General features: G+C 45.9%; 1 protein-coding gene and 1 pseudogene across 1 annotated transcript; both read left to right on the plus strand.

The window, feature by feature from the left end:
• The first annotated feature begins 1,323 nt into the window (after positions 1-1,323).
• Positions 1,324-4,301, plus strand: LOC147122052 (uncharacterized; annotated as a pseudogene).
• An 11,997-nt stretch (positions 4,302-16,298) lies between these two features.
• On the plus strand, positions 16,299-18,469 carry LOC147122053 (growth arrest and DNA damage-inducible protein GADD45 alpha-like). The gene is made up of 4 exons (XM_085982746.1): positions 16,299-16,469; positions 16,780-16,881; positions 16,995-17,208; positions 17,707-18,469. The coding sequence occupies exons 1-4, from the start codon at positions 16,429-16,431 to the stop codon at positions 17,815-17,817; spliced, it is 468 nt and encodes a 155-aa protein (XP_085838872.1). The 5' UTR covers positions 16,299-16,428; the 3' UTR covers positions 17,818-18,469.
• The last annotated feature ends 8,335 nt before the right edge of the window (positions 18,470-26,804 follow it).

Genomic DNA, 26,804 nt, shown 5'->3' on the forward strand with positions numbered 1-26,804 from the left:
TTTAAATATTGCAAACAACAACGGACAGAAATTAAATTAAGTTTGACTTTCGCATTCAAACAACAGATTATAAATTAATGCGAATTTATTTGAGAGACTGTTGCAGAAAACATATTGTGGCCATTCAATTATTCATACTTTCTGCTGAGTTAGTAGAAAATTGTAAATGAGTTAATTCAGTATTATTTACTTAATTAAGGACAATGTTTGCATTTTCCTCTACATTTATATAACATTTGTTACAACGTAATTATGAATACACCCTCGGATCATAGAGTGAGATCTTTTCATGTGTGTTAACCCCAAAATGCATGTATGTGTATATTAATCAGTACTGATAGCATTTCTGAGAAAGTTATTAAAATTGCGCTCAGGAAAAGGACGCGTGTATTAAATTGCAGCTTAAAAATAACGAATTGCGTAAGCATGTGTTCATCGGCGAGTTAGCACCGAAACACGAGTCTTAGACATGTTTGACCGCCTGATGTCGCCAGGTTTTTACTTCTTGTTTCTCTGGCTGCTAAGGAGCGAAGAAAACAGAAACTAGAGGCGCCTGTGAGCTTAACAGCCAGTTGCATTTGTTTGCAGATGTCAACAAACAAAAAATAAAAGACGTTTAGCAACCTACAGAAAATACAATATTCTAAAAATAGCCTTACCTTATATAGTACTGCAGAAGCCAGCCAATGTTACAAGCGAGATTTCATGTTGTCTGAATGTATCTGCAATTGTAATTATGCAGGATGTTACTGAATGACAGGAGTATCGTTAGTTTCGGTAGGATATGAAATACAGATGGATGATACAATGCCAGAGTTACGGTACTGGAGCAATGGACTTTGATGTGTTGAATGACCTTTTTTCGTCTGACTTTTCTTATGATCTTATTTTTGTTATTGTATTAGGTGCAATTATTGTGACTTTTTAAAGCCATATGACCTGAAAATGCTGGATCATTTTAATATTCAGGAAGGGCGGCCTATAGAGACACTGGACCGAAGCAGTTCCAAACCACTCAACTCCAGACCTCTTCACAGTCTTGATCCAGACATGGATGCCAGAGTTCATTGCCAGATGTGGAGATGCCGGTGTTGGACTGGGGTGAACAAATGTGAGAAGTCACACAACACCAGGTTATAGTCCAACAGCTTTATCCGAAAGCTTGTGATTTCAAATAAAGCTGTTAGACTATAACCTGGTGTTGTGTGGCTTCTCACATTGCCAGATGGGAGTAGCTCCCTTGACATTGAGGGAACATTTGACCGAGTATGGCACCTTGCAAAACTGAGGTCAATTGGGGTCAAAGGGAAACCCCTCTAGTAAATGGAGTCGGAGCTGACACAAAGGAAGATGATTGTGATTGGCGGAGGCCAGGCATCGCAGCATCAGGACATCACTGTAGGATTTCCTCAGGGAAGCATCCTTGACCCAGCCATCTTCAGATACTTCATTAATGACCTTCCTTCCATCAAAAGGTCAGGAGTAGCTGTTTGCTGAAAATTGCACTGTGTTCAGCTACAATCACAAGTCCTCCAATAATAAAGCAGCCTAAGCCATCCTACAGCAGGACCTGAATAAGATCCAGGCTTGGGATGACAAGTGGGATGTAACATTCACTGGGTAATGACCATCTTAAAGAAAAGAAAGCTTAGCCATCTCCCCTTCAACTTGAACAGCACCTCTATTGTCAAGTCCACCACAATCAACATCTTAGAGGTAACCATTGTCCAGAAGCTTAACTGTACCAGGCATATCAACAGAGGGCTACAAGAACAAGGTGGAGGCTGGGAACTCTGCAACAAGTGGCTCACCTCCGAGTCCTAACCCCTCAAAGCCTTTTCAGCCTCTGCAAGGCTTGAGTCAGGACTGTGATGTAATACTACTCACCTGGATGAGTGCAGCCACAACAACACTCAAGAAGCTCAACACCATTCATTTGATTGATGCCTCTTTCACCAGGCTCAATATCCACTCCCTCTGGAGTAACTCACCAAAATTACTTCCATAGCTCCTCCCTCCCTGTGACTGCTACCAGTGAGAAGGACAAGAGCAGCATTACAGCTGGGTCAGTATCCTGGAATTCCCTATCCAACACCATTGTGGGGCACCATCGCCACAAGGATTGCAGTGATTCAAGGAGATGTCCTACCACCACCTTCCCAGGGCAACTAGGAATGAGCAATAAATCCAGCTTTGCTAGAACTCCATAACACATTTTTAAAAAGACACCCCCCACCACCACCACCACCCCACCCGACACTCCCAAAACTGACTGTGAATGTGGGGGGTGGCTGGAAGACTTGCCTGTTCCCCCCCAATCAGGCTATCAGATACATTTTAAATGGAACGGAAACCCAGGGGATCTGAGCTCTGCCCCAGATTACCGGTGATACACCCAAGTTGAGCCTTTCCCTACCCCAGAAATGTCGGCTTCATAGTAATTACACTTAATACAAAATGGATGTTATGGTAAAACCTTTCAGCATCCTTTATAAACTATTTGTGTGTTTGTGGGGGGGGGACAAGCTAAGTAATGCAGTGAGTCAACATACTATACCTTCACTGCTGGCTTCTGAGTTGGAATCCAGTTCTCTGCTGGCTGTAAGTCCAATGTGAAATGGATCCATGTATCCTTGATCCAGTTCCTAGTTCGTATGGACCCACAGCATGAACTGCCCAACTACTTGCATCATCAAAGATAGGTTTGGCGGTGGAAATGGAAAATGTTACAGTGGTGCAGGAAGGGATCCTAAGGGTGGGGACAAAAAGAAACTGTTTTTTTATTAAACAGTGCATCAAACCTTTTATGCCTCACCTTGTCTATAGTGCTGTCAGCAGCCAGTTAGTCAGCTAGTAACAGGAAACCCAACAGACACTGTTCTGTTCCTGGCATGATGTACCTGTTACAATCATTATGGGTCAAAATCCTGGAACTCCCGACCTAACAACACTATGGGAGTACCTTCACCACACATACTGCAGTGGTTTAAGAATTCACGCACTAGCATCTTCCACCCTTTAAAATGAAGTTCGGGACCTGGAACGTCAGGACCCTCATGGACAACCCCAACAGTGACAGACCAGAATGCCATACTGCCATCGTTGCCCGGGAGCTCAGACGTTTCGACATAGACATCGCGGCCCTAAGGCGGGCAGGGGAAGGCCAGCTCAAGGAACAAGGTGGTGGCTACACCTTCTTCTGGAACGGCAAACCTGAAGAAGAACGCCGCCTCCATGGGGTAGGCTTCGCCATAAAAAATGAACTAGTTGGGCGTCTCAGAGACTCCCCTAGCAGTATAAATGAGTGCCTCATGACTCTTCGGCTCACCCTAGCCTGGAACCAGTGCGCTACGGTCATCAGTGCATACGCCCCAACACTGGAAGCCACAGACGAGACAAAAGAGGAATTCTACTTCAGCCTCGAACAATCCCTGTCCCGAGTCCCAACAGGTGACAAGCTGATCCTCCTTGGCGACTTTAACGCCAGAGTTGGAAAGGACACAGACCTCTGGGGAGGTGTGATCGGCAGAGAGGGGATAGGAAAAGCCAACCCCAACGGTACCCACCTCCTGTTGAAATGCTTAGAACATGGCCTTGTCATAACCAACACCTTGTTCCGTCAGAAAGACAAGTACAAGGCTTCATGGCAGCACCCTCGCTCCAAGCACTGGCATCTGCTGGACTACGTCATCATCCGAGCGCAGGACCACAAGGACGTCTGCATCACGCGTGCCATGACAGGAGTGGATGACTGCTGGACAGACCACCACCTAATCCGTTCTGTCATCTCCATCAATGTAGCCCCAAAACAGCAGTGGCAACAAAAACAATGCCACAGGAAAATCAACGCTGGAGCACTCAAAGACCCTGCTAAGAAAGCCCTATTTAGCTTGTGCCTCACAAACAACCTGACGACTCCCAGTGATGCAAAGACACAGAGTGCCCACAGCGCCTGGTCTGCACTCAAGGCCTCCATAATCAGCACCTGTGAAGAGACGCTCGGTCACTCGACCAGGAAACACCAAGACTGGTTCGACGAGAATGACCAGGAGATCCAGGAGCTAATAAGCCGCAAGCGCAAGGCATTCCTGATCTGGAAACAGCAACAGAACTCGAGAGCAAGAAAGCAGCTCTACAGACGCCTGAAGGCCGAGGTCCAACAAAAAGCTTGTGACTTAAAGAACAGATGGTGAGTAGAGAAAGCGCAAGAGATCCAGCAGCTAGCCGACAACCACGACATACGTGGATTCTTTAGCGCAGTCAAGGCCATCTACGGCCCAAGCACCCAAGGCCCTACCCCACTGCGGGCCAAGAACGGAGAGGTACTCATCAAGGACATAGAGGCAATCAGTGCCCGCTGGAAGGAGCACTTCGAAGATCTCCATAACCGAGACTCTGTCTTCGATGCGAGTGTCCTCAATTCCATCCCGAAGCATGCTAGCCGCCACCATCTCAGTACAACCCCAGCCCGGCATGAGATTGAAAAGGCCATCCGACAACTGAAGAACAACAAGGCCTCAGGAGCAGATGGAATCCCCGCCGAGGCACTAAAACATGGCGGAGAAGCACTACTGGCACGAATTCATTAACTCATTTCTCTTATCTGGAAGGAGGAGAGCATGCCAGGGGATCTCAGAGATGCCGTAATTGTGACCATCTTCAAGAAAGGTGACAAGTCCGATTGCGGTAATTAAAGAGGAGTTTCCCTGCTGTCAGCCACAGGGAAAGTCATCACAAGAATCCTCCTCAATTGCCTTCTCCCAGTGACCGAAGAGCTCCTCCTAGAGTCGCAATACGGATTCCGCCCACTAAGGGGCACAATGGACATGATCTTCACCACACATCAATTATAAGAGAAATGCAGGGAACAGCACCAACCACTGTACATGGCCTTATTTGATCTCATAAAGGCCTGCGACACTGTCAACCATGAGGGATTATGGAGTGTTCTCCTCAAATTCGGCTGCCCTCAAAAGTTTGTCACCATCCTCCACCAGCTTCTCGACGACATGTAAGCTGCGATCCTGACCAACGGTTCCACCGCAGACCCAATTCACTTATGAACCGAGGTCAAGCAAGGCTGTGTCATCGCACCAACGCTCTTCTCGATCTTCCTTGCTGCAATGTTTCATCTCACCCTCAGTAAGCTCCCCACTGGAGTGGAGCTAATTTACAGAACAAATGGGAAACTGTTCAACCTTCATCGCCTCCAGTCCAGATCCAATGTCATCCCATCCTCTGTCGTCGAATTACAGTATGCATATGACGCTTGCATCTGCGCTCACTCGGAGGTCGAACTCCAAACCATCATCAACACCTTCACCGAAGCGTACGACTGCATGGGCCTTACACTAAACATTCATAAGACAAAGGTCCTCTACCAACCTGCCCCCGCCACACAGTACAGCCCCCCGATTATCAAAATCCACGACAAGGCCTTGGACAACGTGGACCATTTTCCATACCTCGGGAGCCCACTGTCAACAAGGGCAGGCATCGATGACGAAGTCCAACACCACCTTCAGTGTGCCAGTGCAGCTTTCGGTCGCCTGAGGAAGAGAGTGTTTGAAGACCAGGACCTCAAACCCGGCACTAAGCTCATTATCTACAGAGCAGCAGTGATACCTGCCCTGCTTTATGCCTCAGAGACATGGACCATGTACAGCAGGCACCTCAAAGCACTGGAGAGGTACCACCAACGCTGCCTCCGCAAGATCCTGCAAATCCATTGGCAGGATAGGCGCACCAACGTCAGTGTTCTCGCTCAGGCCAACATCCCCTGCATTGAAGCTTTGACCACGCTCGATCAGCTCCGATGGACGGGTCACATCGTCCGCATGCCCGATACGAGACTCCGAAAACAAGCGCTCTACTCGGAACTCCGGCACAGCAAGAGAGCCCCAGGTGGGCAGAGGAAATGCTTCAAGGACACCCTCAAAGCCTCCTTGAAAAAGTGTAACATCCCCACTGACACCTGGGAATCCCTGGCCCAAGACCGCACAAAGTGGAGGAGAAGCATCCGGGAAGGCGCCGAATACCTCGAGTCTCTTCGCCGGGAGCAAGCGGAAGCCAAGCGCAGGCAGCACAAGGAGCGCACGTCAACCCAAGCACCCCACCGTCTGCCCCACCTGTAATAGAGACTGTAGGTCCCGCATTGGACTCATCAATCACCTGCGAACTCATTTTTAATGTGGAAGCGAGTCATCCTCGGTTCCTGAGGGACTGCCTAAGAAGAAGAAGAAGACAATCATTATGGGTCAAAATCCTGGAACTTCCGACCTAACAACACTATGGGAGTACCTTCACCACACATACTGCAGTGGTTTAAGAAGGGTTCCAGGGCAACTAGGGATGGGCAATAAATACTGGCCTTGCAAATGATGCCCATATCCCAAGAATGAATTTTTTAAATGTTGGGGGGTGGTTCGGGGGTTGTGCTGGGCGACCTCAGCTTTTCCAAGCAGTCAGTGTCTCAGCGTAATTGTACTTTACTGTGGACCAGGTGGCTTATGGTAAACCATAAACATTTTAATCTGATTGTCCAGGTTCAAGTCCAGTATGTAAAAAGAAAATAAATGTTTGCCAAATACTGTACTTTTCCCCTAAGATGCTATCCCTTTAAGACAGAGATTAAAAGACCCACAAATGAAGAAAATCTGAAAGAAAAACTAAAAATGCAGTTTATCAGGATCTGGAAAAGAAAGATAAGTTCATGTTTTAAATGTTACCACTAATCAAGACTGGTAGATTGTTGGGTAAGAGTAAAGGGAATGTTAATTCAGCATCTGTCCCCTATATTTGATCTGTAAGTGCTTGATGCTAACACAGTGGAAAGATGTTCTACTCCAAGCACTGACACCCCTCAACTTGAGGAGCAGGAAAATATTAGCAAATATATTATATATATATTTTAACAGACAAAAAAAACTGAGCGCTGAAAATCTGAAATAAATACAGAAAATGCAGAGCAGGTCAGTCAGTATCTATATTTAACCATTCTGGCCCCTCTCCCCAAACTTAGATCAGGATGTCTAGTACTCCGTGCTGCCTCACTTGCTGGGCAGTCGCTACACACCTCCTGCTCTCTCATCCCCTGTTCCAAGTCCATGGCCCAGATGGTGTGGTGGACAGCCTCCCCTGTCTGTTCTCAGATATTTATTTGTAAAGGCTGTAAAATTACACATTAACCCTACAGCATCCAGCTCCATTGCCTAACACTGACCAGCTGAACAGTAAACAAGTCCTTGCTGAATATTTCGAGCGCTACTTAAAGCCACGCTCAGGTCTCAGTGTTCACTTGCTGATTGAGATCGACTGACTACATTGCATTTTAAGAGGACTTTTAAGACACATCGGGAGGCTTTCTGGGACACTTTGTCAAGACTTCACTAATACTCTATCAACATTTTTCCTGGATTTTCTCTCAGGACTTCACCTAAAAAGAGTGAGTGCTGTGTGACTCTACATTATTGGACCTTACAGGGCTCACCTGGAGAAAGGGAGTGGTTGTCATGGGCATCTTGATAGGGGTCCCTCTTGCGCTGCATGACGATTTGGAGAGGAAGATGAGGCTAGGCAGAGGAGCAGCAGCTGCTGCAGGAGAGAGGGACAGGAGGGCAAAGAGGGCTCTCAGCAGGAGGACCTATCCACCCAGGGTCTTCAGACAGCAGTACTCCTACATTCATATCACCCAAGACCAGTGCATAAGGAGGCTGTGCTTTACCAAGGAGGTCATTACAGAGATCTGTGGTCTCGTGGAAGGAAGACTCAGACCTCGCAGCACAGCCAAGACTGCATTGCTTGTGGCAGTCAAGATCATAGCAGCATTTCATTTTTATGCTACTGGAACCTTCCAGGCTGCCACAGGTGATATAGTCACATCTCACAATCCACTGTGCACTTCTACTTAAGGGAGGTCTCTGCAGCTCTGAGGAATGACTATAGACTTCACTAATACTCTATCAACATTTTTCCCTATTGCCAGTGAAGACCAGAGGTAGAGAGCACCAGGATTCAACAGGATTGTGGGATTTCCCATGGTCCAAGGAGCCATTGACTGTACACATGTGGCCATGCGAGCCCCTCATTTAAACTGAGAGGGATTCCATTCCCTCAATGTGCAGCTTGTCTGCGACCACCGTCAGCACATCATGCAGGTGAATGCATGCTATCCAGGGAGCTGCCAGGACGCATTTATAATGAGACAGTAATCTGTCCCACAGATCTTTGAGACCCAATGCAATGTGCATGGCTGGCTACTAGGTGACAAGGGATACTCTTTGATGCCATGGCTCATGACACACCTGAGAAACCCCCAGGCACCAGCTGAGCACTCATACAATGAGAGCCACCAGGAATATCATTGAGTAGACCATTGAGGTCCTCAAGCAGAGGTTTAGATGCTTTGACCAGTCAGGAGGTGCCCTGCAGTACTCATTCGAGAAGGTGTCCACATTCGTGATGATTTGTTGCATGCTCCACAATCTGGCGATCATGAGAGACAGCCCTTACCACCAGCAATTTTGTCAGAGAGTCAAGCTCAGGAGCCACAACAGGAGGAGGAGGAGGAAGAAGTGGGGGAGGAAGAGAAGGGCGAGCACCAAGAGGCTTCCAGGTAGACGGGCTGCACCAAGTGGGACGCTCGCCGCCATCTAATTGAACAGTGCTCCACCATCAGACTCCAGAGCACTGTTGCCACATGGTGTACCTTCCACGACTTAGGATCCATCAGACAGTCCATCATCTGCACTCAATCCTTTCAACCTCTTCCCCATGAAGATCATAATAAAAAAGATCACAATTCCACCACTACCCAATTACCATAATCACTGTTTATATACATCAAAAACCAAAATATATAAACATGACAGAACCAGCAAGTAAAATCAAGGAAAACCCAAAGATGTTTTATAATTACATAAAGAGCAAGAGGATAGCTAAGGAAAGAGTAGGGCCTATTAGAGACCAAAAAGGAAGCTTGTGTGTGAGGCAGAAGATGTGGGTATGGTTCTTAATGAATACTTTGCATCTGTCTTCACAAAAGAGAGGGGCAATGCAGACATTTTAGTTAAGGAAGAGGAGTGTGAAATATTAGATGAGATAAACATAGTGAGGGAGGAAGTATTAAGGGGTTTAGCATCTTTGAAAGTGGATAAATCGCCAGGCCTGGATGAAATGTATCCCAGACTGTTGAGAGAAGCAACAGAGGGAATAGTGGAGGCTTTGACCATCATTTTTCAATCCGTTCTGGCTACAGGTGTGGTGCTGGAGGACTGGGGGACTGCTAACATTGTACCATTGTTTAAAAAGGAAAAAAGGGATAGACCGCATAATTACAGGCCAGTCGGCCTAACCTCGGTGGTGGGAAAATTGTTGGAAAAAATTCTGAGGGACAGTATAAATAGTAATTTAGAAAGGCTTGGATTAATCAAGGACAGCATAGATTTGTTAAGGGAAGGTCGTGTCTGACTAACTTGATTGAATTTTTTGAGAAGGTAACAAGGAGGGTTGATGAGGGTAGTGCATTTAATGTAGTCTACATGGAATTTAGCAAGGCTTTTGACAAGGTCCCACATGGCAGACTGGTCAGGAAAGTAAAAGCCCATGGGATCCAAGAGAAAGTGGCAAGTTGGATCCAAAATTGGCTCAGTGGCAGGAAGCAGAGGGTAATGGTCGACGGGTGTTTTTGTGGCTGGAAAGCTGTTTCCACTGGGGTTCTGCAGGGCTCAGTACTAGGCCCCTTGCTTTTTGTGGTATACATCAATGATTTAGACTTCAATGCAGGGGGCATGATTAAGAAGTTTGCAGGTGATACAAAAATTGGCCGTGTGGTTGATAGTGAGGGAGAAAGCTGTAGACTGCAGGAAGATATCAATGGACTGGTCAGGTGGGCAGAAAAGTGGCAAATGGAATTCAATCTGGAGAAGTGTGAGGTAATGCATTTGGGGAGGGCTAACAAGGCAAGGAAATACACTATAAATGGTAGGATAACGAGAAGTGTAGAGGAATAGAGGAACCTTGGAGTGCATGTTCACAGATCCCTAAAGGTAGCAGGACAGGTAGATAAGGTGGTTAAGAAGGCATACCTGCCTTTATTAACTGAGGCATAGAATATAAGAGCAGGGAGGTTATGCTTGAACTGTATAAAACACTAGTTAGGCCACAGCTAGAGTACTGCGTATTGTTCTGGTCACCACATTACAGGAAAGATGTAATCCTAGTTCCTTTTCTCTCCAGTTTTGAAGAAGGGTCAAACCCGAAATGTTAGCTCAAATTTCTCTCCACGGATGTTGCCTGACCTGCTGAGTTTTTCCAGCATTTTCTGTTGTTATTCAGGAAAGATGTGATTGCACTAGAGAGGGTACAGAGGAGATTAACGAGGATGTTGCCAGGACTGGAGAATTTTAGCTATGAGGAAAGTTGGATAGGCTGAGGTTGTTTTCTTTGGAACATAGGAGGCTGAGGGGAGACTTGATTGAGGTGTATAAAATTATGAGGGGCCTAGGTAGAGTGGATAGAAAGGACATATTTCCCCTAGCAGAGAGATCAATAATCAGGGGGCATATATTTAAAGTAATTGGTAGAAGGATTAGAGGGGAGTTGAGGAGAACTTGGTGGGGGTCTGGAACTCACTGCCTGAAAGGGTGGTAGAGGCAGAAACCCTCATCACATTTAAAAAGTACTTGGATATGCACTTTAAGTGCCGTAACCTACAAGGCTACGGAGCAAGAGCTGGAAAGTGGGATTAGGCTGGATGGCTCTTTTTCAGCCGACACAGGCACGATGGGTTGAATGACCTCCTTCTGTGCCGTAAATTTCTATGATTCTATGATCACTTACAAATATTAAACTATTCATCCTGGTGCTTACCCTTAATGGTATCTATAAGTGCTCTTGTGTAATCTAGTGCTTTTACGAAATGCAACCCTAGTGGCAGCAGCAAGCGAGGTGGATGGCTGCTGAGAATCTGAAGAGGGCAGTTCAGATATCCTACTGGGACGCCCTCGAGAGGCTGTGGGCTATGATGGCCCCGCCTCAGACAGCACCATCTCAGCATGGGATTCAGCAGTCTGGGCTGCCTGGCTGACAGGGCAATGGTGGAGTGGCGAGGGAGAGAATAGCAATGCTGGCATCCGGAGAGAGGCCCCACGCCACTACCTCAGGCCTCTGTTCAGCCCGTCCAGTGATCTGCTGGAGGACAGAACTGTGGGCATCACTCTGCAAGCCCCTTACAACCGAGGAGCCCAGATCCACCATGGCAGCTGCCTGAGCTTCCACTGCAGCAGTTTGGAGTTCCATGGATGCTGCAATGACTGTAGTGGAAGCTGCGCCCTCAGTCATCAGACGCTGCATGATGTCGGGTTCCACAGGTCGCTGGCTGGAAGTCACCAGCCTCTCCACGCTGGAGAGGATGGATTCCAGGCTCTGTGTCCAGCCACAGACCAAGGTGGAGGCAGACCCCTCCATCCCCCTTGACACGACTCGTAGGCTTTCAGGCAGGCTATCCATTGCACCAAGCATTCGGTTTGTCACACCCATCAGTCTACTTCAGAAGCTTGGCCCTGCAAGGTCCTCACCTGACTCCTCTGCAGCAGAACTATTATGCGACCTTGCCCCCCGGAAAGATGGCACCTGTGCTGTTCCTTCCACCCTGCGTGGCTGCTGCTCACTAGTGCACAGAAAGTCCCACTTTGAGGATCCCTCTTCTAAGCTAGCCTCTAAGTTGCGCATGGTGCCAGTCTCTGAGCTGGTGCCTGTGACAGTGGTAGCCATTGACACAGTGCATTTGTCCTCGCTGCCCTCCTCCTGCCCCTCTCTCCGGGGCGGATGAGGTGGCTGTTGCTCTTCCTGAACTCGCTCCACGGGGCGAGTTGCATCTTGCTCCTGGGAGCCTGCAATGGAAAAACTGGAAGGTTTAGGGTGCAGTGCCTGTGGCCACTATAGGAGGATGTGTGTGAGGAGACCATATGGAGGTTGGAAGTGAGGATAGCTTTGGGTGATTAGGGATCAGGAATAGTCAAGCATCTGCAAGGAAGCTGCAGTGGCCACATACCTCTATGCGAGATGCCCCGTGCTCTGCCTCTGGCCTCGGGGTTTGCCACTCCCCTCCTGATCACGGCCAGCACTGCCTCCTCAAGGGAAGTGATATCATGAAGTCGTGCTTCCCCTCCCCTGGTCAGGTCCTGCTGCTGCCTGCTTTGTGCTCATTTTTCCTGGAAGAGAAAGAATGGTGATTGTGAATGAGTATTGGCAGGTGTATTTGTGTGTGTGTGTGATGCCTCACAAGGTTGACGAGCTTTGCGATGTGTCTGAGGTGTGAGTAGTGCCTGTGAAGGATACAATAGTGTGGGGTGTGTGAATGTCAGTGTAGAGTTAGATGGTGGATGAAGTGTGTTGAGGTTGTGATGCTGGTGGTGGTGGTGGTGCAGTTATTGAGAAGTGTTCTTGTGAGATGGGATCTTACCTTGACCACTTATGTCAAGTTATTACATTTCTTGCAGCACTGGAGCCGTGTCCTGGGGCCAGGGCTCCTGGCTGTGACCTCCTTGGAGATCTCGTCTCACATGCGGTGCATCAGCTGCCTCTGTGTCCTTATTCCCCGCTGTGGGCAGAAGACATCACTCCTCCTCTCTATGTCCTCTACCAGGACCTCCAGTGCCGCATCAGAGAATCTGGGTGCTCTTTCTCTTGCTCCTTGAGGCATCATTCCACTCCCAGCCATCGCACTCCACAGGGAAGTGGAAGTGCGTGCGAGGAGCCCACATATACTTTTCCACAAAAATTATGTCTAATCAGCACTTGAATGCTAAACCTGCAGGTTTCTGGTTAGCACCTGCAGGCACGTTCAAATCATGGTAATCTTCAACTAGCCCGAAAATTGCGTGCTAAATCCAGACCTTCAAACAGGTGTTTCTTATTAGCACAGCACCCATTTAGCACCTGTTTTCACCCTTTAGCCAAAATAGCCCCCCATTAAGTTCCCAATCCGCCCCTTCTTTAAACCAGGTATCTGTTATTGCCGCTATATCATAGCCTGCAGCTCACCAACCATATTTATCACGCTATGTGCATTTACGTACATGCACTCCAAACCCATCTTAGACTCTTTTGCATTTCCCCCCTGTCTGATCCCTCCTATTTCTGAACTAATTACTCTAGTGCTATTTGCCTCTCCCAGTCCTCTGTGCACTTTGTTTCTCCTCTCTAATGTTTCGTCCTGGTGCCCATCTCCCTGCCACAAAGATATTGGTCTCAGTTCTGTTGAGGTGCAACCTGTCCACCTTGAACAGGTCCCAATGCCCCAGGAATCTGAAGCCCACCTTCCTGCACCATTTCTCCAGCCAAGTGTTAATCTGCTTTATCTTACTATTTCTATACTCACTAGTGCATGGCACTGTGAGTAATAAAGAGATTACTACTTGGAGGTCCTGCTTTTTAACTTCCTCCCTAGATCCTGAAACTCTGATTGCAGGACCTGAACTCTTTTCCTTCCTATGACATTGGTTCCCACATGGACCGAGGCTTCTGGCTGCACCACTTCCCCCCTCAAAATGTTCTGCACCCTTTCAGTGATGTCCTTTACCCTGGCACCAGGGAGGCAACACATGTTGGTGGCTGCAGAAACAGCGAAGTTGGTTCCCATGACACTATTTGAAGAAGAGCAGATTTCTCCCGGTGTCCTGGCCAATATTTATCCCTGAACCAACATCACTAAAACAGATTATTTGGTCATTAATCTCATTGCTGTTTGTGGCATCTTGCTGTGTGCAAATTCTCTGCTGCATTTTCCTACATTACAGTAGCGACTGCACTGCAAATAATTTTCATTGGCTGTAAAGTACTTTGGGACATCCTGAGATCATAAAAGAAGATACACAAATGCAAGTTATTTCCTTCTATAACGGGAGCCAACTACGCTCATACTTTTTAACTGGAGTAGGGGGTTCCTACAGAAATGTTTATATGAACATAAGAACATAAGAAATAGGAGCAGGAGTAGGCCAATCGGCCCCTCGAGCCTGCTCCGCCATTCAATAAGATCATGGCTGATCTGATCCTAACCGCCAATCCACTATCACAGAACCATCTCCTGAATCTAACAGAATTAGACACACGAAATAGGAGCAGGATCAGGCTACACGGCCCCTGGGCCCGCTCCGCTACCCACAGGGCCATGACCGATCCGAACCTAGACTCATGTCCAAATTCCTGCCCGCTCCCCGTAACCCTTAATTCCCTTTACTTCTAGGAAACTGTCTATTTCTGTTTTAAATTTATGTAATGATGTAGCTTCTACAGCTTTTTGGGGCAGCATATTCCATGGACCTACCACCCTCTGAGTGAAGTAGTTCCTCCTCATCTCAGTTTTGAAAGAGCAGCCCCTTATTCTAAGACTATGCCCCCTAGTTCTAGTTTCACCCATCATCGGGAACATCTTCCCCGCATCCACCCGATCCAACCCCTTCACAATCTTATATGTTTCAATAAGATCGCCTCTCATTCTTCTGAACTCCAATGAGTAGAGTCCCAATCTACTCAACCTCTCCTCATATGTCCATCCCCTCATCCCCGGGATTAACCGAGTGAACCTTCTTTGTACTGACTCGAGAGCAAGTATGTCCTTTCTTAAGTATGGACACCAAAACTGTACGCAGTATTCCAGGTGCGGTCTCACCAATACCTTGTACAACTGAAGCAATACCTCCCTATTTTTATATTCTATCCCCCTAGCAATGAAAGCCAACATTCCATTGGCCTTCTTAATCACTTGCTGCACCTGCATACTAACCTTTTGAGTTTCGTGCACCAGGACCCCCAGATCCCTTTGTACTTCAGTACTTTCCAGTTTCTTGCCATTAAGATAATAATTTGCTCTACGATTTTTCCTGCCAAAGTGCATAACCTCACACTTTCCAGTATTGTATTCCATCTGCCAAATCTCTGCCCACTTACTTAGCCTGTTGATGTCCCCTTGCAGGTTTTTTATGTCCTCCTCACTCACTACTTTCCCTCTCATCTTAGTATCGTCTGCAAACTTTGATATGTTACACTCGGTCCCCTCCTCCAAATCGTTAATATAGATTGTAAAGAGTTGGGGACCCAGCACTGACCCCTGCGGAACACCACTAGTTACTGATTGCCAGTCTGAGAATGAACCATTTATCCCAACTCTCTGCCTTCTGTTAGATAGCCAATCCTCTATCCATGCCAGAATATTACCCCCAATCCCGTGATTTTTTATCTTAAGCAATAATCTTTTGTGTGGCACCTTGTCAAATGCCTTTTGGAAGTCTAAATACACTACGTCCACTGGTTCCCCTTTATCCACCCTATACGTTACTTCCTCAAAGAACTCCAGCAAATTTGTCAAACATGACTTCCCCTTCTTATAGTTGTCTTATATGCGCTGAATATGCATAATATGTAATATTTATATTATGTAATGCATATAACTTTTAGGTATGATGTTGACCCAATTATATTATGCATTTTTAAAATATACATAGCTACATTTTTAGCAACATGCATATACATTTTTTAAATGTGTCCTTGGGATGTGAACAACATTGGCAAGGCCACATTAATTGCCACACCTACTGGCCCTGAGAAGGCACTGGTGGGCTGTCTCCTTGATGATATGATGATGGTGTTCCAACAACGGCATTGGAAATTAAAGCTTGCATTTATATAGCCCCTTTCACAATCTCAGGACCTCTCAAAGTGCTGTACAGCCAATGAAGTACTTTTTTTGAAATGTAGTCATATTTATAGGAAATTCCAGGGTACTAACCCAGCAAGGTTGAAAGAATGGCGGTAGGTGTGCAAATCCAGATGGTATGTGATTGGGGATGAACTTGGAGGTGATGGTGTTCCCATAACATTGCTGCCCTTGTCCTTGGTGATAGACGTTGCAGGGGAGGTTTGTTTATTCTATCTACAAATAGTGCACGCATTTTTTTTCTTATATCCTTTCGAGCAAAACATAAAGGTAGTTGTTTCTATGCATAACTTCACAGGGCAAACCTGCAAATGACAAACAAACAAGCACGCTGATTGACAGAGTTATCCAATGAAATGCGTGAGTGAGGCGGTGAGGCACCGCCCCCCACCGGGCTGACCCTTTGTCCCCAGCGGGTCAAGGAGAGAGCCAAGGGCTTATTAGCATAAAGCAAAAGAGCCAATGGCGAAGCGAGCATGCAAATACATCAGGAAATGCGAGCAGTGGGTTGGTGGGTTGGGCTTGTTACATCCTGCCCCTGGTCCCGGCTCCTCCCCTTCCCCGCGAGGGCTGGGGTTTCTGCAGGAGCTGCCAGAAGCGACAGGAGTGATAGAGACAGAGGGAGGCAGGAGCAGCACTGATTTGGTGCATCATTTACAAGCAAAGAAACCTATAGCAACCTGTGAAACTCAGCCAGACCTACAAGCATAATGACTTTTGAAGAACTCACAGGCGATCAGAAAACAGACAGGTAAAAATAATGCTACAAAAATCATCGATTGCATTTAAAGCAATTTTTTTTTTAAAAAGCTGGAACAATGTCTGACCAATATGGATAGTCCGTGCACGATGCTGATCCTTAATTTGCATTGAGCGTCGGTTAAAACGTTTAATTTTCTCCTCATATTTGAATCAATTTTTTTAGATGAAGTTCGTAAATTTGCATTTGCTTGAGGCGACTGTAACACAGAATTGTTAGTCTCTGGAGCTCGATCCTTTTCTTGTTTTTGGTGAGGTCGCTAATAGTGATTTCGATTCCTGATTTGTGCTTTTTGTGACAGGATGGATGTGGTGGGAAAAGCTCTGGAAGAAGTTTTGAGCTCCGCGTTAGCGCAAGGCTGCATCACAGTTGGAGTGTATGAGGCAGCAAAACTCCTAAACGTGTAAGTGTCCATCAAGCAGCAAACTTTCCACACATATTTTCTCTCGCATCTTCAAGCTTTAAACATTATTCATCATTTGCAAACCGTTTGATTTTATTTCTCCCTTTCAACAGGGATCCTGACAACGTAGTTTTATGTTTGCTTGCTACGGACGAAGGGGACGATCTGGACGTGGCTTTGCAAATTCATTTTACTCTGATCCAAGCTTTTTGCTGCGAAAACGACATTAACATCCTGAGGGTGAAAAACATGCACCGTCTGGCTGAAATCCTGGGCGGGATGGACGGGGCAGGCGAGCCCAAAGATCTCCATTGCATATTGGTTACAGTAAGTATTACTCTCATCACAATAATAACAAATCCAAGAGCCGAGGCGTAGAACTGTCATCAGGCTAAAAAAAAAACGCTGACAGAAATCTTACTTGTGTGAAGGTTTACATGATGCAATTTATGAAGGAGATGAAACGAGCAGCACCCCCTCCCCTTCACTTTTCACAGACTCTGAAATCAGTCCAGCTTATTGCAAAGTAACTAATGCGATCCCCGCTTGCTGCAGACTAAACAAATTATTACAAAGACGCCCCACTAGCTTTTAATCTTTGCGGTCAGATGTAGACGATACTCGGAGATGAACTGATGTTTCTTTTTGAAGTTTTGCACCAATAGATGGCGTGTCATCGCTCCTCGATGAGAGCAACATTTATGTGCAGAGCTAATATAGATCACAACTTGGAGTTGGGAAAAGAGTCAACGGTGGTGAATTAGATGATGCAAATTGTTAATGCCATTTGTTCTGTATGGATGACTTTTTAAAATTTTATTTCAGAGTCAAGTTGCACCATGGAAAGATGCAGCGTTGAGCAAAGTCACCTGTTTTTGCAAAGAAAGCCGTTACCTGGACCAGTGGGTCCCAATCATCAATTTGCCCGAACGGTGATCCCTTTGAAATGGATTAATCGCAAAATTGGATTTAAGAGTAGCATTCACGACTGCTCAGGAGATTTTCTCAATAGCTGCCCGAAAACTTGGCGCTGGAAAATTAAGGTTGATTTTTGTTGCTGAGGGCGGGCTAGACTGGAGTTTCGGCTCTGTGTAATTATTTGCTCTGAACGCTGGACTATGACTCAGCTTCAGTTTGTGCCTGGAAATAGTGACGATGAGTAAGCAGACGGGAACTGAAGCAAAGGTTGAGCTGGTTTCATAGCAGAGAGTAATAGAACATCCGGAAGAATTGCGGGGGAATTACAACTTTCCATTTCGGGAAATAGAATTTTTAAAAAACTTGTTTTGACAAAAACTGGACGGATGGAGAACAGAAGTGTTTGATTTCATTTAGTTGTGAAAATGCAGTATTGTTCCATAATTACAAGATGTCAAGGACCTGAGGGGAAAGTTAAAAAAAGCAGAGCTTAATGTATTAAAGAATTTATTGTATTTCAAATGTAAATACGATTTTTTGCTGCTTTGTCATAGTATGAAATTAAATAAGTTATTTTGCGATTTATATGTGGACTTTTTATTATTTATGTTTAACTGAAGGGATCAACTATAATTTTTTTAACCTGTTAATAAAGATTATTACACTTTCATTGACCAGCTGTTTATTGTTCACATTCTACCCTGTAACAGGTCATGTTATTTTGTAGATTACTGGATTGTTTTAATTGGAAACAGTTGCAATGCACACAGTGGGATTACTGGCGTTCCAAATTCAGCTTGTTTTCACTGGGACATATTCTTCTTAAATTGCATTTGTACTATGGGCTTTCCCCTATGTCAGGGGAACGTTTGTACAGATGAGCAATGTAAAAATCACACTGCTGTTCTGTACAGGCGAGTTGAGAGCTCAGGCTGTCTATGACCAGGACAAAATGCAGCAGTGACCATTTATGTTTGCCTTTAGTGACTATTTCCTTTTGCAAGATGATATTCTGATGCACGTACACCACTTCATTAATATTACAGCGATATCTCCCAAGGGCCATGCTACCTGTGAAGACAGTGCTGGAATATAAATTGGCTGACTTCCTAGTTTGGTTAACTAGTTAAAATAGCAAATAACTATAAGGAAGGTTGCATGTTCAACCTTAGTCTGTATTGAGTTAACTGATAGCCTGGCTGGAAGGAGAGATGCTATGATTGGCCACAGAGAACCCCTGGATTAGAGAGGGGAAAATCAGCCTGAGTCCCCACCCCGATCATTCAGTGACCACTGCTGGAACTGCCTGTGTGCATGCCAGCTGAGGACGAGAGTACGCTCAGCTGTTCAAGCAGCATCGGTGGAGACAGGAAGGTACGGTTAACACTTCAGATCAATTACCTTTCAAAAGGTCATCGACCTGAAATGTTAATCCTGCCTACCTCTCTCCATAGAAGCTGCCTGACCTGATTGTTTCCAGCATTTTCTGTTTTTATTTCAGATTTACAGCATCTGCAGTATTTTCCTTTTGTGCTCAGCTTTGATCCTTTACTCACCTCCCCGCCCCCCCCCCCCCCACTCCCATTCCCATTAACCTCCTGGGTCAATTAGCCACTGACATTTTGTGCCAATAATCACACATAAAAGTGACTATTTGATACAAGTTTTGGAGGGCAACCAGTGCCCATGGAACCATACCTCAGCAAGAGTTAATATCTTCTGGAGAGGAGGGGAGAACAATGATGAGAAAAGGCTAAAAAATATTTTTTCTGCTAGTATAGAGCATTCACTTTGTGAGCAATTTGAAATGGGCTCAAATAAGTATGCCTTTAAATTAGATTGATGTAACTAAGATATATGTGCAGATTGCAAAAGTCAGATCCAAATTAGTATGTTAAGTCAAAGTCTGACAAGAAATGAATTCAGGGGCAGGAAACTGGACAATAAAATGGGTTAGAACATTGCCCTTATACCTGAATCTCAATCCAGTGTCACAGTTCAGAGGAATGTATTCTTTCTGAGTCATGTCCCTCAGGTTAAAATTGGCATCAAATTTACCACAGTTATCAGTAATTGGTCTCAGAAAGGGATAGGCAGGTAGTAGGTAATCTAAGGAAAATCCTGCATTCCATTTGGCCTAGCTGTTTGTGCGTGAGTAGTAGGTGTGCACTACAAGTGCTTACCACTAACCAACAAGGCTATCCCTCATTGTGAAAATAGCTTGTATTCCACACACAGTACATGCTGGTTGTAAATATACAAAAACCGGAAGAAATACATTTGAATTATGTTGAAAGCATACGAGTTTTCTTTTGATGCAATTGCATATAAACTCAAAAATGACACTATAGTTCTTGAATGTTAGTTATTATGTTAATTATTTTAATTCCTATCACCCTAACAAATTTAAAGAAAAAGAAAGACATGCATTTATATAGTGTCTTTCATGATCTGAGGATGTCCCAACGTGCTTCACAGCCAATAACATTTTTGGGCTTTTTTCTTTTTTCCAATTTTCTCTGCAAAGCCTGAAGGTACTGATTCTTTCTGAGGTGCAGTTCCACAGATGCGTGCAGGTTTCTGGTACCTCTCCTAACCAGTCATTCTTCAAGTGTGACTCGAAACAGTGAGTGACAGAAGGCTATCAGAGCTGGGACCAATCCTGTAATCTTTATATTGAAATTTCTCTCTGCTACTTTTCAAATTTTTGTGTGCGCTATTTTAACTAAGCTATTAACTCAAATAAACTGGCTAGTGCCTATGTTAAAATAGCACATGCAGGAATTTCACAGAAACACATTAACCAGTGGTAAAAATACTGCAACATCACTTCCTCACAGCTACGGTCAATCATGCTTCGTGACCACTCAGGAGAAAGCACCCTTCACCTAGTCTGTATGGCTCAGTACCACACTGGGCAGTGCTTTACCAACTGATCAGTGGGGGTGAATTTCTGTGGGATTTTCTCCACTCATCCACCATAACTGTGGCAGAAAAGCTGTGGAAACCCTGGAAAAATGAAGGGCGTTTAAACCATTTTACCTAAGTTTCCACAGCTTTTCCACCAAAGTTATGGAGGATGAGTGGGAGAACCCCCGCAGATACTCACCTCCAGTATCTCTAATTTTTAAATGATGTCCCTCTGTTTTTGAACCCTTCATTAGTATAAACAGCTTGTCCAGAGCAACTTTAAATCAATTCCATTCATCATTTTGAAAACTCTTTTTATAATGGGAGCAAACTTGGTTTCCTTAATTTTTCTCATAATTTAGATTTATGAAATCAGGCAAGATGCTAGGCGCCCTGCATTTACCTTCCCTGGGACAGGAATGTGCTTCCTATGGAATGGTGTGAAACCTAGGCTATAACTTTTTTTTAAAAGTTTGAGTATTGGATGCTTGGGTGTGGTTGAAAACATAATTTGGAATCATTGTAAACCAGTTATTTGTCACATGCTATATATGGAAATGATGCAATATTTTAATCACATTGTGCAATACTGAGCCACCAGTGTCCAGTTTGAAAGCTTTAATTAAACATTTCAAGCCAAATTACAAGTACTGCGAGTTGCACACCCTCTGATTCAGTGTGAGCTCCCTACAATCAGACATGTGCAATCAAAAATAATTAACTGTTTTGATTTTATTGAGGTTCATACATCAGATCATACTATATGAATAGGACAGTAGAGATCAAGGTGTATATAGAATTTATAACGCATCCTTAGCGTGAAATTGGGGTTGGAAAATTCAGTTTTTGTAATCCACATTCCTCCATCCTTTTCTGAAGGCACTGGATCAGACTGCAGAACAGTTCCACACCGATTGGATTTGTGCAGGTAGCCATTCTTCTCAAGTGCACTCAGACAGTTAGGCCTTGACATTAATCTGAAGGCAGCTTCCAAGATGGGAGGGGGGTGGGGGGGTGGTGGAGTTGCGTGGCGGAAACCCGTAAGTCAAGAGCAAGTCGGAATCAGCAATCTGAACTCAATTGTACCAATTAATTTTGATTTCCAGGTTTTGCATCTCCAAGAGGCGTGATGCGCACCCGCATGACGTGATCTCAGCTCTATTTAAAGGGACAGTCCACAAATGTAAATTGGAGGTGTTCAGGGTGGATGATGGATATATAGCAAGGGCAGGACCCAGATTCAATGATGCCTCACTTGAATTACTGTTGGGTGCAGTTAGGAGAAGGAGGGACATACTTTTCCCCAGCAATGGAAGGAAGAAACCTGCGGCTCTCACCAAGAAGGCGTGCTTGGAGGTAACTAAGGAGGTGAGCAGCAACAGCGTTGTGTCTAGGTCTTGGATGCAATATAGAAAGCGGTTTAATGACCTAACCAGGTCAGGAAAAGTGAGTACCTTTGATGATTCAACTACATCCTGTTCTTTAAGCAAACCGCAACCCACCCCTTTCACTCTGTCTTGCTAAGTGTTCTCCATCACATCACTCCTCACCAATGTCCCCTGTAAGCTGCACTGCCTCCTGCGCGGCCTGCCTCCCCCAATGCGCGGCCCATTCAAATTTTTGCACGTGCTCGGTATCTACAATATAGAAACTGGTGAGCGGCCTGTGTGGGGCCTTGCAGATGACTGCATGGTAGTGGGAACATTGCTCCTCACCCACTCAACTTTTAGCAGCACCCAGCCATCACTTTCTATGCACTTCATCACCTCCCCATTTATCCATCCGCTGTTGCCACTCACCCCAATCCTTATACAATATGATGTATCTATCTCAAAGTCACCCTCACCGAATGCACTGCATCCATTGGGTGAATACCTGACCTTCACTCACTCACAGGTCTGTTTTATTGCCCCTTGTAGGAGAAGAGCGCGCAAAACGCAAGGGAGAGGGAGAGGACTTGAGGTGAGCCACTACAAATAGTCCAGCTCACAGATGCAGAGGAGGACACCCTGGAGATAAGTGGCACAGCTGTGTCCCTCTCAGTCAGAGATGGAGAGACAGAGAGCTTGCAGATAGCTGCAATGTTTGCGCTAAGCTGCGTGTGTGGCCATGCAGTAATCTGCAAGGTCCCGCGCAGGCCGCTCACAAGCTTTTCCATTGGAAATACTACGCATACACAGAAATTTAAAGGGATCGCGCAGTGAAATAAACAGGCCGCACACAAGGCGCAGCTTAGAGGGAACATTGAAATGCTGGTCACAGAATTACAAAAATCGCTGACATACATATGCTGACTTCATTTCATCAATAACTGAGTTTGGTGATTGCCAAGATTGTGACTTTGCCACGACTAATCATATCTCTTTCTTTTGTCTTCCAGGGCCTTCACGCATACAGCAAGTGTCGCAGGGCATCCATTAGGATGATTTCTCAGAGGATTTCATTCCCTGAGGGTGCACCATCACAGGACCTAGAGCCAGGCACCAGTGCAGATACTCGCACTTCAGTGGATCCAGTTAGAGTTAGTTGGGTTTTCACCTGGTGATTCACACCTCACAAGTGAGCACCAGCAGACACTGGTGGCAGGGACAGCTGTGGGGAGTCCGCATGAGGGTTGGGGGTGGGGGGCGCAGATGCTGAATCCCGGGGGCTATCATTGAGAAGGAAAATGCTAGAGGTGCATCAGCAACTTAGCGAGGTACTGACAGATGTGCCACGCACACACTCCACAAAAGCGGAGAGGATGGAGGAGTCCAACTCGATTGCTGGTAGATTGATGGAGCAGGGAATTGCGAGAATGCCTGCTATGGAGAGAGGCCGCCTCCATGAAGCTTCAAGCAAGGCTCTCAAATGAGTCCATACAGGCCATGACCACGGCCATGCAGACTTTGGATGCAACTTGTCTTCCGTCTTAAACAGGATGATAGATACTATATCCGTGGCCTTTCAACGAGTCACTGATCTGCACCAAGCTGCTCTCCAGCAGAGAGATAGGAGTGATGTGGTACTGCCCAAGAGAGGGATGATGACGAAAGGGGGCATTGGAAGTGGGAACTCCACTTAAAGCGCTCCCACTTCTCAATAACTGATCTATGAGAAGACTGAGTATGGTGATTGTTAAGATTGTGACTTTGCCACGACTAAATCATATCCCTTTTGGGGAGTCTAGGACTAGGGGGCATAGTCTAAAAATTAGAGCCAGACCTTTCAGGAGTGAAATTAGGAAATGCTTCTGCACACAAAGGGTGGTAGAAGTTTGGAACTCTCTTCCGCAAATGGCAATTGAGGCTAGATGAATTATTAATTTTAAATCTGAGATTGATAGATTTTTGTTAACCAATGGTATTAAGGGATATGGGCCAAAGGCGGGTATATGGAGTTAGGTCGCAGATCAGCCATGATCTCATTGAATGGTACTGAATTTGGATGATCAGCCATGATCTCATTAAATGGCGGAGCAGGCTCGAGGGGTCGAATGGCCTACTCCTGCTCTTATCTTCTATGTTCCTATGTTATTTGTCTTCCAGGGCCTTTACTCATACAGCAAGAGTCACAGGACATCCACGAGGACGATTCATGGAGCAGTCTTTGGCGGGGCCCTCAGGGGCTCCAAAAGCCAGAGGGCATAGGCCAAAAGCATTTCAGCGGTCAGGGCAGGGATCTGAGCAGTCTGCCTCTACCTCTGCTGAAGCCACACAGGATGTATCACGTAGAAACAGTAGGAAGCGTGAGATGAAGCAATTGTAATTCAACAAGTGTATGGCCATGGGTGTTAGACAAAATGTTATGTTATTAAGTTTACTTTTTGTAAAATTTATTGATTAGCACCACTTCCAAGTCTTGCCCATTATTGCGTCCCGAAGGCCATCTTGCTCTTTCACCTGTTTCATGATGAATGTCAATACATGAGAGGACCCATTGGGCGGATGTGCAATGGGTAGATGATTGGTTTAAGGACTGTTTAGTGCAAAGGGAGAGGGGTGGGGAGGGGGGCGCGGCGGGTGGTTCTGGTGGTGGGAGCGGACCACAGGATTTCATTTCTTATGTTTTACACTAGGTGAACCTTTGTAATATTAGGGCATCCCTGACACCCTGGGCAGCAATGTAAGTGGCTGGTCTGGCAATGGGTGCCACATCTTAATCCTCCTCCTTCATGTGCTCCTCATCCAAAGATGAGTGATGAGCCTCTTTGTCCTCCTCCACCTGCAATCTTCTCTGCTGCGCAATGTTGTGCAGGACGTGGCACACCACTATTATGCTGGACACCCTTGCTGGCGAGTACTGAAGGATGCCTCCAGAGCTATCTGGGCACTTGAAGCACATCTTCAACATTCCAATGGCTTGCTCAATGACACACCTGGTGGTCATGTGGCTCGCGTTGTAGCATTCCTGCACCTCATTGGTGGTGGGATTCCTCACAGGTGTCATGAGCCAAGTTTGAAGTGGGTATCCCTTGTCTCCTATGAGCCAGCCCTTAAGTCTGCTTCCTGGAACGAAAAGGTCTGGGTTTTGAACTGCCTCAGCAGGAAGGCATCATCACAGCTTCCAGGAACCTCTTCTTGTGGTTGTACACCAGCTGCGCATTGATGGAAGAATATTCCTTGCGGTTTATAAAAACTCCTGGTTGCTGTGGTGGTGCTCGGAATGCCGTATGTGTGCAGTCGATGGCACCGTGTACCTGCGGGAATCCAGGCAGAGAGGTGAATCTGAGTGTCCGCTCATTCTGGCTATTGGCATCACAGAGGAAATTTACATAATTGTTAGCCCCGGCAAACAAGCCATCAGTGACCTACCTCATGCTGACTGGGAGATCCTGGATATGTTGCTTTTTGCGCCCTGGAAGGATCTGGAGGCAAAAAAATTAAGGGCAGTGGTCACTTTCACAGCCACTGAATGCGTGGCCACCAGGGAGCAGGTCTTCCTGTAGGAGGCTGCAGATGTTTGCCACCACCTGATGTGACAACCACAGCATGCGGAAGCTCTGCTCTTCTGAGAGGTCAAGGAAGCAGAGCCTCTGTTTGTGAACTGAGAGACTTGGGTAGTCACTCGACCCCTCTCCTGTGTAACTCCCTCCTGTGCACGTGCTGATCCCACAACAGCATGTCGTCACTGCCATGGATAGTGATGGTCATCCTCTCCTGATGTGCTGTCAAACACATCCAAGGCATCTCCCATCTTGATCTTGTCAATTTGAAATCCCCGAAGGTTGAAAAAAGCTATATCCATACAAGCACTCTCTGCCAAACATTTGCCAGAGAAAACTGAGACAACAGCTGCAATAAGTGAGGTTTTATTCAGATGGGAGAATGATAAGTTTAAATACCCATCTGAACAGCTGCCTAAACTCGCCTCAGTTTCCCGAGCCCCGTGAAACCCGTCCTGCTCAAATAAAATTTGGCGCCCAGTTAAAAACAATTTAAAAATACCTTATTAACGTCTCCGAAGGATGTTAATTGTGCCAATAAGGAGCTGCCTGCATCAATTATGAAATTCCTGACTTCGGCGAGGTGTCTCGCCGGCATCCAAATGCGCCTCCATTAAACCCAGAAGTAGGTGCGTTGGAGCCAGGTTGCACTCCTGCGCGGTCTTGGGGGTTAAAATCCTCCCCCCACCCCACCACCCGCCTTAGTGTCAATAAGGCTATTCACCGAGTAGTGTATTGCATTTAAAGTTGATCTTGTTCTCATCGGATATGCACACACGGACCTTCCAGAATAGCGATCAGGAATGAGAACCAGGGTAGAGATCAACTAACTGAACTAACAACCGACACCGAACCTGGGATCTTTCTGATCTGTATGGGCTCGGTAGTAAACTAGGTGGGTCAGTTATTTGGTGACCCAATGCGAGACGGTAAAGGCAGTTAATTTAAGAATTCCAAAATGGCTCAGCTGGTTAAGGCGATGAGTTATACCGGAATGGAGGTGCCAGGTTTGATCCTGAATCTGTGGGGAGTTAGTTGGCCTCAGCAGAGGTGCAACAACTGGCAGCAGTTCACCTTAGTTAATGTGGAGAAAAATCAGACAGGTGTTCCACTCCTGACTGCTAGTCAACTATTGCTGCTGGAGAGTGTTAGAGGTGAGAATAGGATTAGG

Source organism: Somniosus microcephalus, chromosome 3 (assembly GCF_052327205.1).
Source record: "Somniosus microcephalus isolate GS21.2 chromosome 3, FLI_Smic_1.0, whole genome shotgun sequence".
Taxonomy (NCBI): domain Eukaryota; kingdom Metazoa; phylum Chordata; class Chondrichthyes; order Squaliformes; family Somniosidae; genus Somniosus; species Somniosus microcephalus.

What these genes read in the sequence shown, in the direction of transcription:
- LOC147122053 (XM_085982746.1), top strand. Translation starts at nt 16,429, where the DNA reads ATGACTTTTGAAGAACTCACAGGCGATCAGAAAACAGACAG. An exon ending in GGCGATCAGAAAACAGACAG is followed by an intron (nt 16,470 to 16,779) that starts GTAAAAATAATG and finishes TTTTTGTGACAG; the next exon opens with GATGGATGTGGTGGGAAAAG. An exon ending in GCAGCAAAACTCCTAAACGT is followed by an intron (nt 16,882 to 16,994) that starts GTAAGTGTCCAT and finishes CCCTTTCAACAG; the next exon opens with GGATCCTGACAACGTAGTTT.